The sequence below is a fragment of the Crotalus tigris genome, unplaced genomic scaffold, assembly GCF_016545835.1.
Source record: "Crotalus tigris isolate CLP2741 ecotype Arizona unplaced genomic scaffold, ASM1654583v1 scf7180000017764.6130737, whole genome shotgun sequence".
NCBI lineage: Eukaryota > Metazoa > Chordata > Lepidosauria > Squamata > Viperidae > Crotalus > Crotalus tigris.
In genome coordinates, this window is record NW_024096618.1 from 3,229,713 (window position 1) to 3,245,747 (window position 16,035).

The 16,035-nt window shown below is 40.3% G+C and overlaps 1 protein-coding gene across 19 annotated transcripts in view; it reads left to right on the top strand.

The window, feature by feature from the left end:
- CTNND1 (catenin delta 1) overlaps window positions 1–16,035 on the top strand; it is a 68,787-nt gene that overhangs the window by 49,877 nt on the left and 2,875 nt on the right. For 17 of the 19 annotated variants that reach the window (XM_039341230.1, XM_039341228.1, XM_039341226.1 and 14 more), the window contains 8 exons: window positions 10–163; window positions 535–552; window positions 2,073–2,141; window positions 6,158–6,285; window positions 9,373–9,523; window positions 11,090–11,282; window positions 12,689–12,803; window positions 13,978–14,062. In XM_039341230.1, the coding sequence (XP_039197164.1) occupies window positions 10–163; window positions 535–552; window positions 2,073–2,141; window positions 6,158–6,285; window positions 9,373–9,523; window positions 11,090–11,282; window positions 12,689–12,803; window positions 13,978–14,062 (913 nt within the window). The remainder of the gene's footprint in view (window positions 1–9; window positions 164–534; window positions 553–2,072; window positions 2,142–6,157; window positions 6,286–9,372; window positions 9,524–11,089; window positions 11,283–12,688; window positions 12,804–13,977; window positions 14,063–16,035) is intronic. The other 2 variants (XM_039341234.1, XM_039341245.1) reach the window with 1 other exon arrangement.

Below are 16,035 nucleotides of genomic sequence, written 5' to 3' on the forward strand. Positions count from 1 at the left end.
CTTCCCCAGCTTGTGGAGAACTGTGTCTGCCTACTGAGGAACTTGTCCTATCAGGTGCATCGTGAAATCCCACATGCTGAGCGCTATCAGGAAGCCCCCATCAGTGCTGCCAACAACACTGGCCCCCATGCAGCCAGTTGCTTTGGTGCCAAAAAAGGCAAAGGTATGTAACTTCTGAGTATCTGCTCCTGTGCTAAGTAGCCGGAGAACAGGGAGGGTAGAACTAGAAGGGAGAGGATGTTAGCTTATAAGTGCTTCTAATCCTTGGCTTTATAAGACAAGCTATTGCTTTCCATAGAAGCATCTTGGGGTCACTTTCTGGCTGTCTTGCTCTTTATCCCACAAGGCCTAAGGACTGTGTCAGTAGCATTTTTGTTTGGTAATTCAGCTCAGGTGATGGATGGTTCTTCAATTAATTTGTGGCCTATTTCCCCTTCTCTCTGCTTTATATTTTTTCTCCCAAAATGGCTGTGATCCTGCTGGCATCTCTTCTCTCTTGCCTTCCTTCTCTCCTGTCCTTATCTGCGCCAAAAGATGAGTGGTTCGCTAGAGGTGAGTTGGGCTTTTTGATTTTTTTGGCATGCCTGTTTGTGTGATGCACCATTTTTCCTCCCGCTCTCATCAGTGTGATTGAACCCAATCAGAAGCATAAGCAAGGAGGGCGTTAAATGTTTGCAGCCCCCCTTGCTTGTCTCATGGAGAGACGATGCTCTCTTTCTGTTCTTTTGCTTGGCGCTGCGTTTAGGGAGAGCCATCAGACCACCCAAAGGAAATAGAATAATGATGAAACAAATGAAGTCAGCATGAAAGCCACTTCTCCATTAAGATATTAAATTGATATTTCAGAAAACAGGCTTGGAAATAAACATTGACTCCAATAACGGAATATACCTGGCTATTGTGTTCTGAGTGTATTCTCGGATTGTGTATGGATAACCTGTGAAACCTCTCCTTTATGGGCGAGAACAGTGCCCATGAAAACTACTAAAAGAACCACTTAGTAATTTTGTTTTGATTTCTGTGGATTAATTTTTATTACTTGCTGTCTTCATACAAGGGTTTCTGCTATTGCAGTCTTTGCAAAATTCCCAATCCTTAAAGATAAATTTAAAGTTAACTTAACCAAATATAGATTTTAAACAAATTTTAGGCTAACTGGTGGAGTGCCATCTGGTCTATAGTCAACTTCATTTTACTCAATTTTAGTAAATCGAGTAAAATGATTTTAGATGCCTTCAGAGAAAAGCAGTTACTTGGCACACTAGCATGGTGTGAACCCAAATAAATATGAGAAAATAGAAAATTCATTCTCTGAATTTGAGCGTGGTAGCATTTAGTCCTTAATGGAAGAGTACATTGATTCTAATTTTGACTGTTAACTTAATAGGAAAGAAGCAAACTTGGATTTGTGCATCATGCTTCACCATAATTTGTTCAGTAAGCCACAGATGGTCATTGCAAATCAAGCTATAAACTATAGTTTACAAATCATTGGCTGGTTTCGTGCATCTTACTAAGAAACAGATAACTCATGATGGCTTACTACAGCCTTTTACATCTAACTGCCTCCTGATAATGTAGATTTCAGTTTCTAGCCAGCATGGTCATCAGTGAGACTTCTGAAAGTTGAAAGTCCACATGTCTGGAGGCTCTGATTTTACCCATCATATTAAACTGATAGTTTTAAGAGTATATTTGAACATGAAAATTTAAATTAAACAGAAAAGGATCATATTCATATGCTTGGCATGCATGGAGTTTCAAATGTACTCTTGGCATCTCCAGTTAAATTTGTGTGATCAAAATGCTAGGAGAGACTTTTTGGGGGGAGAGTTACTGGTAATTGTAACAGATGGTGCCGAAATAGACAGTTCATTAGCCTGGCTTCTATGAAGGCAGATCTAATTATAGTTTAGTAAGTGTGAATCTCTCCTTTATTTGTGCATTTTTCCTTAAGCAAAAGAAATCAAAGTGTGGAACTATATTTCTTGTGTCTGGCTATACTATAGGCACTGAGCGGGGTCCGCATCTTAGGATTTCTTTTTGTTATGTTTCTTCTTTTTCTTTTGAAGGTAAAAAGCAGACAGAGGATCCTTCCACTGATATAGTTGACTTCCCCAAAAGACAAACCCCTGCAAAAGGTATGGCTTCTTTTGCTGTTGGACGAACAGTAGCTCAGTGAAAGCAAACATGCTTTGTTTGCACAAGGTCCTGAATCTGATCCTTCCTAAGATAAAGCACAAGTTGACGATAAAAGCTCTTTGTCCAAGATCTGGTGAACTATAGTATTGCCGGTCAAAATAGGCAGCACCGAGTTAGATCAGCCATGTCCAAACTAGTATCTCAAAAATGCACGTTGTACCATTTATAGCAATGTTGTCTGGGAATTCTTTTCGTTCAGGCACATCTAGAAGATTTGTAGAATTGTATTTTCACTCAAACCTCCAATAAAACATTTCTCAGCAGTATATGACTTACCACCTTTGCCTTGCTAAAGTCAAACATGTAAAAACAAATGCATGCAACAAAATCCGTACGGGAAATGCAGTTAAAGAACAATCAGTCCTCCCAAGGAAAGGAGGAAGTTGAAGAAAAAAAAAATATTCTGAAAATATAGGAAGATGTCTTACATCACAACATAACTGCCCATCAGATTCAACCTCCCCCCCCCAACCTTAATAAACAACCTCAAACCTAACAAGGGTGTGGTTGATAGGTGTAGCAGGAAATTAGCCAATTGTAGACTGACCAAAGTAGTTGAAAAGTCAGTAGCCTTATTTCTGTAACTGTTGCTAAATCTGGCAATAAAACAGAGCACAAATATTCTTAGTCACAAGAAATGGAGTTAATAGGAAAGGGCTAACTCTGCCTCTTCTGGTTAGAAGATGGGGCTTAAAGCATCTTTACATCTATCTACTAAGGAATCTGCTTCCCTTTAGTTTTACTACTCTGACTTCTAGAGGAACAGTGACTTTCCATTGGCTCCCTCTTGGGGGCCAGGAATAATAATAATAATAATAATAATAATAATAATAATAATAATAATAATAATGTCATAGAAAATGATAAAATTAAACTGCTCTGGGACTTCAGAATTCAAACAGACAAGCACCTGCAACGTAACAACCCAGACTTAACAATTGTCGATAAGAAAGACAAAAAAGTCTGGATAGTGGATGTAGCAGTGCCTGGAGACAGCAGAATAGACGAGAAAGAACTGGAGAAGATAACAAAATACAAAGACCTACAAATAAAAATAGAAAGACTGTGGCAAAAGCAAGCAAGGGTAGTACCAATAGTCATAGGCGCCTTGGGTGCAATCCCAAAACAACTGGAGCACCACTTGAACACCATTGGCATTGACAAATTTGCTATTAGTCAATTGCAAAAGACGGCCTTACTAGGAACTGCTTCCATCCTGCGACGATATCTGTAATACCCTCAAACATCCACATCTGCCTATCCTAGGTCCTGGGTAAGGACTCGATAGGTAGAGAAAATGCCAAATCCAGTCTGAACATCTGGCTGACTGTGCGATGATCCATAATAATAATAATAGAGTTGGAAGGGACCTTGGAGGTCATTTAGTCCAACCCTCTGGTCAGGCAGAAAACCCTACACCATTTCAGACAAATGGCTGTCCAGTCTCTTCTTAAAAACTTCCAGTGTTGGAGCATTCACCGCTTCTGGAGGCAGGTTGTTCCACTGGTTAATTGTTCTAACTGTCAGGAAGTTTCTCCTTAGTTCTAGGTTGCTTCTCTCCTTGCTTAGTTTCCATCCGTTGCTTCTTGTCCTGCCCTCAGGCGCTTTGGAAAATAGCTTGAGTCCCTCTTCTTTGTGGCAGCCCTTGAGATATTGGAATACTGCTATTAAAAGAAGGAAGAGTAGATGAAAACCAATGTTCTGTCTTAGCTGTCCAAAAGGCAGTCCCTGCAGTCACCTGTCAGCAAGAGGTGGCAGCTGAGAGAACTGCAAAGGCTCCAAAGAGCTGGAATGCAGAGGAGCAAGTTGCAGTACCAGTGTGAAGTGTCCCCCAAAAGTAGCAGGACTGAATGAAAGTTGTACACAAACCTACTTGTCCACCTTGATGGACTAGGCATCAGCTAGCACCAGTCTTGCGGCAGCCTGAAGACAAACGTGAGTATATCATTGTGAAGGAATACTAGGGAAGGATCTGATTGGCCAGCTGAAAGGTTGAGGCTGCTTACAGGGCCATTGCCAACAGAGAGGGCAAGAATGATGCCTAAGATGGGATGACCAGGTTGATGGTCCCAGAGCTATGACCTCACTTTCAGGGTTTCTATCTCAGATCTCCAAAGCAACAGAGAAGATCAAGGAATAAGGCTTAAGCTAGATCTGTTCCTCAAGGAGTTCAATTAGGAAAGGGATAAAAGTTTTCATCAGCTTGTACCTCCTTACCAGAGACTATCAATATGGACCTTCTCCTCCCCCACCCATTAAGCCCCCAGTGATGCTTAATGCATCACCAAAGGCCCATGTCTTGAAGCTTGGCTAACAATGTGCCTCTGCAGGATGCATAGAAATCATGGGATTTTTCTCTACTATCCATAGATCTTCAAAACCCATTCTCAGTCTCTAAGCCCCATTCCCAGTCTCCTTCACCAGAACAACCAAGAAAAGTGTTTGTTACTCAAGGAATTTACAGGAGTAACAAACAAGTTGTATATCCCACCTAAAGGAACCATATAGAGCCAGTATACCTAACTATCAAAGTCGTGTCTGTGATGGATAACCAAACTATCAAAACCAGTGGTTCTGAATGGAGAAGAGGCATTTATAGATCTCAAGAAAAGAGCAACTTGTAAGGCATCCATTCTGGGAATAAGGGCTGTAACCATCATCGCTAGTGCTAGTGATGTCATTCCAGAAGCGTTGGTAGTAGTAGGCCAGAACACAGAATTTATGTAGACACCTCTAAGGATTACTTACAGCTTGCAGCCAGATGTATGTCATAAGAAATGATGGGACAGAAGATCTGTGCCTCACTCATTGGGAGACCAACTACCAGTTAAAAGATAGCTGCACAGCAAAGCCCTTGGGCAGGCAGATCGGATAAGAAATCTTTGTATACAGCTGCCAGGAAGAAGGAAAATAGATGCAAGAGAAGTCCTTCATCACATTTTTATACTAAAAATTAAACTCTAAATAAAGTATATGTTTGCACCTAAAACTAAATTATTTTACTGCACTGTGATAAGGATCATTGCCACAATGTATGGTACAATGTATAAGGAGTGGAAGAAGACTCACCTGAGGTTGGTACATACTGCACATACTAAAGGGAGGGGAGTTTTTTCCTCATTGTTAAAGAAGAGATTTTAACTTCTGACTTTAGACACAAAAAGATGAAATTCACTTTTTGATAACCAGAAAATTATTTCCTGAGAAATCCAGTGTTGTACGCACTTACAACATGAATGGCAGAGCAAAATGGAAAATTGGATGGGGATAACTTGAGCCCTGCTACAGTTGGAAATAGAAAGTGTTCCTGTCTGTGCGCAGCACAAACTAGAGGTTCTGAGGAACAGTTCGATCTTGACTTCCACAGCAGTGTGTAAACGTGGTGGGGACCCCTTGAGAAATGGTTGTAGTACTTTCATATTCTCTGCTGGAGAGTGGAAGTGGATTAAGTACTAAAAAGCATCCTCCTGAATTGCGTCCCATTTATCAGAGTTCTCCTTTCTCTGTGTGCTTATTCATTTAAAACAGTGTTTCTCAACCTTGACAATTTTAAGGCATGTGGACTTCAACTCCCAGAATTCCACAGCCAGCATTGCTGGCTGTGGAATTCTGGGAGTTGAAGTCCACATGCCTTAAAATTGTCAAGGTTGAGAAACACTGATTTAAAAGAATTCTCGGCTGCCTCTCAGCAGAACTCCACACATGATTTACAAAAACAAAGTGATTACATGAGGAAGGAACCCATGAAAAGTTGCAGAAACAAGTTAAACAGCCAGGAAGAAGACCTTTCCCCCCTAACTTCGAAAGAGCAAGTGTTGATACCAGACATCTTTGGAAAGCTGGTTGGAAAATGCAGTGATTGAGAAGGTTCTCTTAATAGATGCCTGCAGGGAAGACCTGGGAGGCATAAAATTTGACTGGATTTGTGTGTAATTGGTTCTCTTTCCTCTGCTAGGCTACGAACTCCTTTTCCAGCCAGAAATTGTCCGCATTTATATTTCGTTGTTAAAGGAGAGTAAAACCCCAGCTATCATAGAAGCCTCAGCAGGAGCCATCCAGAATCTGTGTGCTGGTCGCTGGACGGTGAGTAACCACATAAAAGAGAAGCAGTGCTGTAAGTTAAATACGTTCCCCTTAAAATTAGTAACTCCCAACAAAAGTACCACATTACATTAAGATAGCAAATGTTGGCTGGGTTTGCAAACCGTTAAGTCAAGATGTTCTATATTGAACAAGCCACTGTGGCCTCTTGTCTTAAAGAGCTAAGTCATAAATCACATCACGCCAGAAACAGACAAGCAACTGTAGAGATTAATGAGGACTAGCCCTCAAGTTTGAGACTTCCAAAATAGCCATAGCTTGTTTGCCGCTTCCTCGTATGGTGAAGCTGTTTTTTCATCACAACTGTACGGATTGGTTAGAGATTTGGGAAGGGCACAAAGCTACATAAGTCGAAACAATTGCAAGCAGTCTATGCTTTCCCAAGCTCACATTAAACTAAGCCCATAGATGATGTTTGATAGATGCCAATTGCAATCAGTCAAAGTGTCTGATTCACCAAAGTCAGAAACAGACACCTCTTAGTCATCATATGTAAGAGTAATAGTTGATGTGATGCAACCCAGCTTTATATTTACAGGTAGTCCTCGACTTAGAACCATTTATTTAGTGACCAGCCTTTGCACTTAACGACCATCACAGAGTCCCTGCGGTCATGTGGTCATAGTTTGGGTAATTGGCATGTATTTCAAGAGTTGCAACATGCCAGGGTCATGTGATTGCCATTTGTGATCTTCCCAGCTGGCTTCCAACAAGCAAAGTCAATAGAGGAAGCTGGGTTCACTTAACAACCGTGTGTGTGTGATTCACTTAACAATTGCAGCAGAAAAAGGTTGCAAAATCAGATGTGATTCACTAAACAACTGTAATGGAACTTCTGGTACCAATTGTTGTAAGTCAGGGACTATCTGTAAGTCAAAACACAACTGCAGGCAGGCCATGCATTCCAAAAGTATTAAACTAAGCCAGAGAGGCTGTTAGACAACTGTGTAAAATCAACTAAGGTGTCTGAACTATCAAAATCAGAAAAAGACATAACTTAATCATTGTGTGCAACAGTGAGTAATCCAGTTTTATATTTATTTTTGTCCAGTATGTTGACTTGACCTTGTAGTATAAACATTACAAGTTCAGGTTGGCTGGTTCCATTAAATTTGACTTTCAATTTAAAGTTAAAAAAAAAAAAAAAGCGCTATTCTCTCCTCTCCTATAGTGTTTGCAGCTACAGGTATGCTGCTCGTTATGTACTTCTCTATTCATGTGGTTCCATTCCTAAGAAAACAAAGCAAAAGTTAAAACACTCTTCCACCAGCAATGCTATAAAAGTTGTTGTTGTCACCATTGTTCCTTTCCCTTCTGAATAAATGTCCAGAAACACTCAGAATCCTATATGTGAGCTTCACAATTTTCTGCTTATTATAACAGAACAATACAAATACGGTACAATACAAATATTTTTGGATTATGAAGGTACAAATATCTACAGTAGTAACAAATAAGTTGTAATGGTAGAAAATGGGAGGTAGATGTATTAAAAGAAAGAACTGGAGAAAAATCCTAAAATATAAAAGACCTACAAAGAGAAGTAGAATGGCTGTAGAAAAAAAAAGTAAAGACAGCACCAATAATAATAGGCACTTTGGATGCAGTTCCAAAATATCTGGAGATGACTTGAAAACCATCAGCATTGACAAAATCACTGTCAGTCAATTGCAGAAGGCAGCTTTATTTGGAGCAGCTTACATCCTGTGGTGATACAGTTCACCACATCAAACAACATTTGCCTATCACAAGTCTTTGAGAAGGACTCAATAGATAAGACAAAAATATCAAATCCAAACTAAACATCTGGCTGACTGTGGCCAACCATAATAATAATAATTGGAGACTCTACTTCATATACTTTTAACTACTAAGACCCTTCAATGGGATTAAACATTTGGCAATAGTTAATGGTCAGGTTTCCTCTCACCATTTACTCCAAAGATTTTTCTGGCAGAAGAAGGCTAGACCTAATCCAAAATTTGTGTTTTTAGTTTCTCTAAAGTTCCTGAGTTTTGTGGGAAACTATGATCAAAATTTAAAGCTCAGCTTGTATGCCTTCTGAATATAGGAGCCTTTAGGGAAGCAATAGAAAGAGAATTCCCTCTCTATAAGCCCTTTGTGGAAGAAAAGCAACTATGGACAGATTAAGAGGGAACAGAGAAATGAACCAATTGTCCTTTCCCCTTCACCATCACCACCCATACACATTTTGTTCTTATTCTTCTTTCGGGTACCATAGCTTTAAGTATAAAAGGTTATCTGAGGTGAATGTATTCTCAATGTATGTCGCTGCATTGCATGTGCCTCCAAGTTGGTGGGATGGGATGCAATTGTACATTTACTTGTAAGATAGCCTGTAGATTAAAGATTCTAACTTGCAGAATATCCAATGAGCATTCTCGTGGTAACCCTCTTTCCCAGATTTGGACAGCACATAATGCAATTTTGTCCTCTTGGTTAGCTGATCCAATTTTAAGAGTGGCAGCCTGGAAGAAGTCAGAAATTAACCCTGCTATTTTCACAACTGCAGAAACGTATCATTCAAATCTCTTTAAATGAGATTTCAGTTGGTGATTAAAGATGTTGCATGCGTGGATCCTGGCCTCTGATAATGATGAGTTTCCAATAAAGAATAGTAAAAAAATAGTGAAGTCAGAATTGTGGCAAAAATTTGCTGGTCCTGACCAGATAAACTGATCATGAAAAATATATTCAGTGGCAGTATTTGGGTTGACAGTGAGCTTTCTTGATAGAATTAATCACATTTTTTAAAAAGAAGACTATATTGATTGATGTAGATGTAACATTGGAAAATATGATGCTTGAGAACAGCCTTCATCCATCAGTTTATTACCCTCCATATATTCTGGACAACAGCTGCCCTAATGTCTAGAGAGGGTGATCAAAGGTTGTGCTGGCTGGAGTTAGTAGGAATTGGAATCCATGACTGAATTCTAGTTCCAGACAATGGGCACAAGGTTGAGAAGCAGTTTGGATGATGTCAGCAGCTAGTTGCATCTATTATAGCTCATATTTTGAACTGAGTGTTGCTGTTCTTCCTTACAGTATGGGAGATACATCCGCTCTGCACTGCGCCAGGAGAAAGGTCTCTCTGCCATTGCGGACCAGCTGACCCATGACAGTGAGCGTGTGGTGAAAGCTGCATCCGGAGCCCTGCGCAACCTGGCGGTAGATTCCCGTAACAAAGAGCTGATTGGTAAGGGGAAAGAAAAGGGAGAAGCTCCCTACTGGTGGCGGGTGGGGGAATGTATCATTTAAGGCAGGGGTGTCAAACTCAATTTCATTGTGGGCCGCATCAGCATTGCGGTTGCCTTGGGGCTGGGTGGGTGTGGCCAGGGTGGGTGTGGCCTACTGGGTGGGCGTGGATGGAGTGGGTGTGGCCTACTGGGTGGGTGAGGCCAGCTCTACATCGTTCGCGTCAAGGGTGCCTGTGGGGGCCTGGGCAGGAGTGGGACAGATCTGAGGGTCTCTGGCAGAAGGGGGTGGGACCAGGGCAAGTGCTAAGGCATGGTCCACTGGAGGATCCTCACTGTTCCTCTCAGGCCATGCAAGGGGGGTGGGGCTTATGGAGCTAAGACTGAATGCCTTTCAGCATAGATGGCCACCATAAAATTGTACATTGCCTGCCGGCCTGGGCCAGGGCCAAGGCAGCGGGGGCCGTTCCCTCACTGTTTCCAGAATGGCTTCACGGGCCACATGAAACCACTTTGCGGGCCGCATCTGGCCCCGGGCCTTGTGTTTGACATGTCTGATTTAAGGAAAAATTCCACCAAAGTCATAATGTATTCTTATTCGGTCATACCAGACTACCAGTGGCCAAATCAAAGGCTTTGTGCTACTTCCCAATCAGCATCAGAAATGGATGAAAAGGCAGGGCCAGCACAAAGGTTGCATTTCCTCCTCCGCACCCCCTGGAGGAATCCCCTCAGTCTTTGTAGTGCTGAGTTGCCTTACCTCATTTAGGAAGGTGGATAGTGTGTCCTTTAAAGGGAAGGAATTTGTTTATCATTGATCACTGGAATTTTGTGAATTTGAAAGCAAGGGGAGGGGGTATTAGTGGCCCTCCCAGATATTGCTGAAGTTTAATGGGGCTGCTGGAATTTGTAGTTGAGAAATATCTGGAAGATTACTGGAATCCGATCCCTGGCCTAAAATCCCTCTGAATTAAATAATATCTTTGCTTGATATTTTCAGAGCTTTAAGTTCCCTTCCTCTACCTCATCCCCAAAATAGCATTTGAAAACGTGGCGTTGACACTTTTACTTCTAGGTTAAAAACGCTGTAGCTTTTTTGGAAACTACAAATGATGATAATATGTGTCATTTTTCTGAAACAGAAAAAAGTAGTTTGTGTTCTGGAGCAGCAAAACCTTTTCACGGTCCATTCCTTCTGGATTGCAATGAGAACGCCTTCCATTTTCTGCATCTTTTCAGTGTTAGAAGAGCAGTTTCTTCTATATGCTATATTTAACAGTTTCACTAATTATAATGGATTCATGTGCAATTATATATTTTGTTTCTTGTCTCCTTTCCTGATGTGTAATTTAAGTCTTGACTGCCATCTGTTTCTCCTATCATTGCATGCCATTATCCTGATTATGTATCACCACCTGCAGTCCTTCCAGTATTTGACGTGTGGGCCTCCAGGAAATTCTTGCGTACAGTTTGCAGGATGGAGGCCCTGACGGCATTTCTATCTGGCCACTCTTGCTTATAATATTTTCTTTTTCCTCATTGTGGCTCTGATATAATCCTACTCATAGGTAAACATGCCATTCCCAGTTTGGTGAAAAATCTTCCAGGAGGACAGCAGACACAGGCAAAGAACCTCTCTGAAGACACAGTGATCTCTGTGCTGAATACTATCAATGAAGTCATCGCTGACAATCTGGAAGCAGCCAAGAAACTGCGGGAGACACAAGGCATTGAGAAACTGGTGCTCATTAACAAATCAGGGTGGGTAGAGTTTTGGGCAAGGGGGAGAAGTAAAGGAGGCTTGCACTTCTTTCTGTAAAAATGTCTGTCTCTGGGTGAGCGTTTAAGATTTTTTTTTAATTTTAAGAGTAATTTTATTTAGAAAACTCAATAATAAAAACTAATAAAAACTTAAAAGAATAAAAAGAAAAAATAGAAAGTACAGAAAAGAAAAAAATAGAAAATAAAAATAGCAATATGGTAAAGAAAAAGAAATCTATAAAGAAATAACTCCCCCCTTCATGATAACAAATGTACACAAATTTAATAACTTACCATCTTTTCGTAAAATAAATCCTTAAAGCTCCATTCATCATTTCAGTCCCATTGTCAGCAAAAGTCCATTAAGGGTTACCAGAGATGCCATAACAATTTTAACCTTGATTAAATAAACCAACTTTTAGTCCTTCCTTTTACTTTTACCAGTCTTGATCTTTAATCCTTTCAAATAATATCCTAGAACTTGATTTCTTTTCATGTTTTCTTCATCCCTTTTCACAAAATTCTTCAAAGCTTTAAAAAGTCTCTTTTGTAAAAACCAATAGAAGAAAATTACCCAGGTCACTCTCTTGGTTTGTTAGTTGTATATCCCTTTTAATTATTAAGACATAAGCCAATTACTTGTGTAACATCTGGGGAATATCGTTTTCCATGTCATTCTTATAGCCTGTCATTTTTAAAATTCACTTTCAAATCAGTCTTGATCATTTCAGATAACACTTATTCCTCTTCCATAGCATCTCTGAACTCGGTCTGTCTGTAGAGGCAGATATTCTTAAAAGTAACTCCAGGGTCCCTTGTTCAAAAATATCTAATTGATTATTTATTTATTAAATTTAGATGCCACCACGTCACTATCCAAACAGCCTGGGTGGCTTACAATAAATTGGTGGTTTTTTTAAAAAAAAAGAATTCAAAACAAAAACATTTCCCATGGGAAGGATTCTTTATAATTAATTCCAAACTTATTTCAAATTTATGTGGACCTTCAGTCCATTTGTAACTTTCTAAAAATCAAAATTTGATCACCTGTTTGCTGTTTATTCCCCCCCTCATTTTTTTAAAAGTCCTTGTACTTATATTTAAAACTTAATTTGCTAAGGATTGAGGGAAACTCACCCAGTGCTGTAATATTGGTCAGTCCAAAGGTTCCTAACAGCTGTAGAACAGTTAACAAGAATTACCACGAGGGAAGGAAGTACTCGGTGCCCTTTCACAGGCACTGTCTTGTTGACTATTCCCTCGTTTCCTGGTTCTCAGAACCTGCTGGAAACCACTGTCTTGTGGTCTCCTTGTGGGGAGCAACTGTCTGGAGCACTTCTGGGCACACTCGAGTCCATTCCTTATTTCAGACTTTTATAATGCATTTCGCTTTTTTTTCTTGCTAGGAACCGATCAGAAAGAGAAGTCAGAGCAGCCGCTCTTGTGCTGCAGACCATATGGGGGTACAAAGAATTGCGGAAACCCTTAGAGAAGGAAGGTTGGAAGAAATCCGACTTCCAGGTACCCGGGGGCTAAAATGGCGTTATGGAAAGATTGGGAAATGGAGATCTTGATGAATCTGAAAGCTACTTCTGTGGATCAAGTTGGTTTTATTCACATATATTTATTTATATATAGCTTTCCTATGCTATGGGCGGTTCAGTGGTTAAGATGCTGGGCGTGTTGACTGGAAAACCAGCAGCCCAGCTTCGAGACCTGAATGCCACGCGACGACGTGAGCACCCATCTTTGCCCCTGCTCCTGCCAACGTAGCAGTTCAAAAGCATGCAAATGCAAGTAGATCAATAGGTACCACTTTGATGGGAAGGTGACAGCGCTCCATGACGTCATGCTGGCCACATGATTGTGGAAATGTCTTCGGACAGTGCTGGCTCAGCGGTCTTAAAAAGGAGATGAGCACTGCCTCCTATAGTCGGCAACGACTAGCAGAGTAAAAACTGCAGGGACTTTTTTTGTAATATTTTATGTAAGATGTGTGATCTTGAAACCAGTGTGATAGCTTGAAACCAGTTCAAGACAGTTATTATTGTTCTGTCCTATCTCAAGCAGTATCTACAGTATGTTCCTATCTCTTGCCCTTAAGGTAATTTCTGTGAAATGGTTAGAATAAGATTCATTAAGGATTACTGCTGAATGGGGCTTGGAACCCAGATCTTCCCAGTCCAATCTCATATGCCGATGATTGCACTGCTCCAAAGAAGGAAGGTGAAAAGTGTTGTGTTCATGCCATTTGTTGAAAATGTAATTTGCAGAATATAGCTGCATCCGTCTTTGGCAAAAGCTTGCTTTTGTGGTTTTGCTTTCACTCTAGAGCACGGGTGTCAAGCCCGATCGCATCCCGGGCCGTATCGGGATGTTTTTTGCCTTTGCGGAGCCAGGATGGGCGTGGCCTGCATGGGCCGGATGTGGCCTGCTCTAGAGCATGGATGTTCAACCTTGGCAACTTTAAGACTTGTGAACTTCAACTCTCAGAATGGGGAAGTCCACAAAGTTACCAAGATTGGACAGCCCTGCTTCAGAGAATATTCTGGGTATATATATGTGCACACACAAGCATACAGAATCATAATGTCTCCAAGAGCTGGTTGGCACCAGATCATGCCAAAGATAGAATAAAACAACAGTTTTTCATGACATGATAAATGTATTGAACATTTCCACTATTTTTCCACAGGTAAATTTGAATAACACCTCTAGAAGCCAGGGTGGCAACTCCTTTGATGACAGCACCTTGCCCCTCATTGATAAAAATCAAAAAGGTAAATACTGAAATAAGATAAGATAACCTTTATTGTCATTTTTTACTGTGGCACCTTGGTGCACATTAAAAATGAAATTCTGTTGCCTGCTCTCAAAAGTATACATATACATAACACACATATCAACAAGCTACATAAACACACATATAAACATGCTATATACAACATACGTATATACTTACACCCTTACATATAAAAACATATAAATATTAATCACTATCCATCTTGAACACATAGCGGAAAGAGGAAGCTTGAGAGTTCACAAGGTTAATACTGTATGGAACAAAACTGTGACTGAATCTAGATGTTCTGCTTCAGCTGTGGTATTCTCGCAGGTATTTATGTGTGGAAAAAAAGAAGTCCAGGTTTGGATGTTCTTGGAGGCTTCCATGCAGTGGAAACAAATAACATGTGTCACGCTCCATTTTTAGTTCAGTTTAAATGTGCATTAATTGGTGGCACTGCACTTAATCAGATCAAAGTCTCTCCAGGGGTAAGGGAATCAGACACTGACCTAAGATTTCTTGAGCCACAGCCTGTGTTACGCTATCAAAACAAACTGGGGTGCAGCTGCTTTTTCTAAAGCATTATTCCTATAATGCAGGTGTAGGCAACCTTGGCTCTTTTATGACTCGTGGACTTCAACTCCCAGAATTCCTGAGCCAGCATGGAAACCTCTCCCTTTCCCCTCAGCATGGCTGGCTCAGGAATTCTGGAAGTTGAAGTCCACGAGTCATAAAAGAGCCAAGGTTGCCTACCCCTGGGAGTTGAAGTCCACATGCCTTAAAATTGTCAAGGTTGAGAAACACTGCTCTAGAAAGAGTACAGAGAAGAGCAACAAAGATGATTAGGGGACTGGAGGCTAAAGCATATAAGGAAAGGCTGCTGGAATTGGGTATGTCTAGTTTAATGAAGAGAAGGACCGGGGGGGAGGGGGAACACATAATAGCAGTGTTCCAATATCTCAGGGGCTGCCACAAAGAAGAGGGAGTCAAGCTATTCTCCAAGGCACCTGAAGGCAGGACAAGAAGCAAGGGATGGAAACTAACCAAGGAGAGAAGCAACCTAGAACTAAGGAGAAACTTCCTGACAGTTAGAACAATTAATCAGTGGAACAACCTGCCTCCAGAAGCTGTGAATGCTCCAACATTTGAAGTTTTTAAGAAGAGACTGGACAGCCATTTGTTTGAAATGGTATAGGGTTTCCTGTCTGAGCAGGGGGTCGGACTAGATGACCTCCAAGGTCCCTTCCAACTTCTTCTTCTTCTTCTTCTTCTTCTTCTTCTTCTTCTTCTTCTTCTTCTTCTTCTTCTTCTTCTTCTTCTTCTTCTGCTTCTTCTTCTGCTTCTTCTTCTGCTTCTTCTCCTCCTCCTCCTCCTCCTCCTCCTCCTCTTCTTCTTCTTCTTCTTCTTCTTCTTCTTCTTCTTCTTCTTCTTCTTCTTCTTCTTCTTCTTCTCTTCTTCTTCTTCTTCTTCTTCTTATTATTATTATTATTATTATTATTATTATTATTATTATTATTATTATTATTATTATTATTAGGCAGTTGTCAGTGCTCTGTAATCCAATCATCTGAGCCCCTTGTCTGATCTGCAATCTATCAGACTACAACAGATAATTTCGGATCTTAAAGAGAACAGGAATGGTTTATGTGTGAGTGTTGTATGTGGGTTCTTATAACATGCATTTATTATTTAAGTTTTAATATTTTAAAATGTGAGGGAAATTCCTTTAGACCTCCTCTTTTAGATAAGCTTAATTTTCCGCCATTCTTCTGGGGTGTTATAGTTTCTTGATTAATGTTTTTAAATTGTATACTTGATTAATGTTTTTAAATTGTATACTAAATTGTAGTACCAGGAGTTGAAATACTTCATTGGTCAAAAAGCAAATTATGTATCTATGGAATGATACTTTAAAAAAAAAAAAAGAAGCAAGATAGTTTATATAGCAAACAGAACAGAGGTTTATAT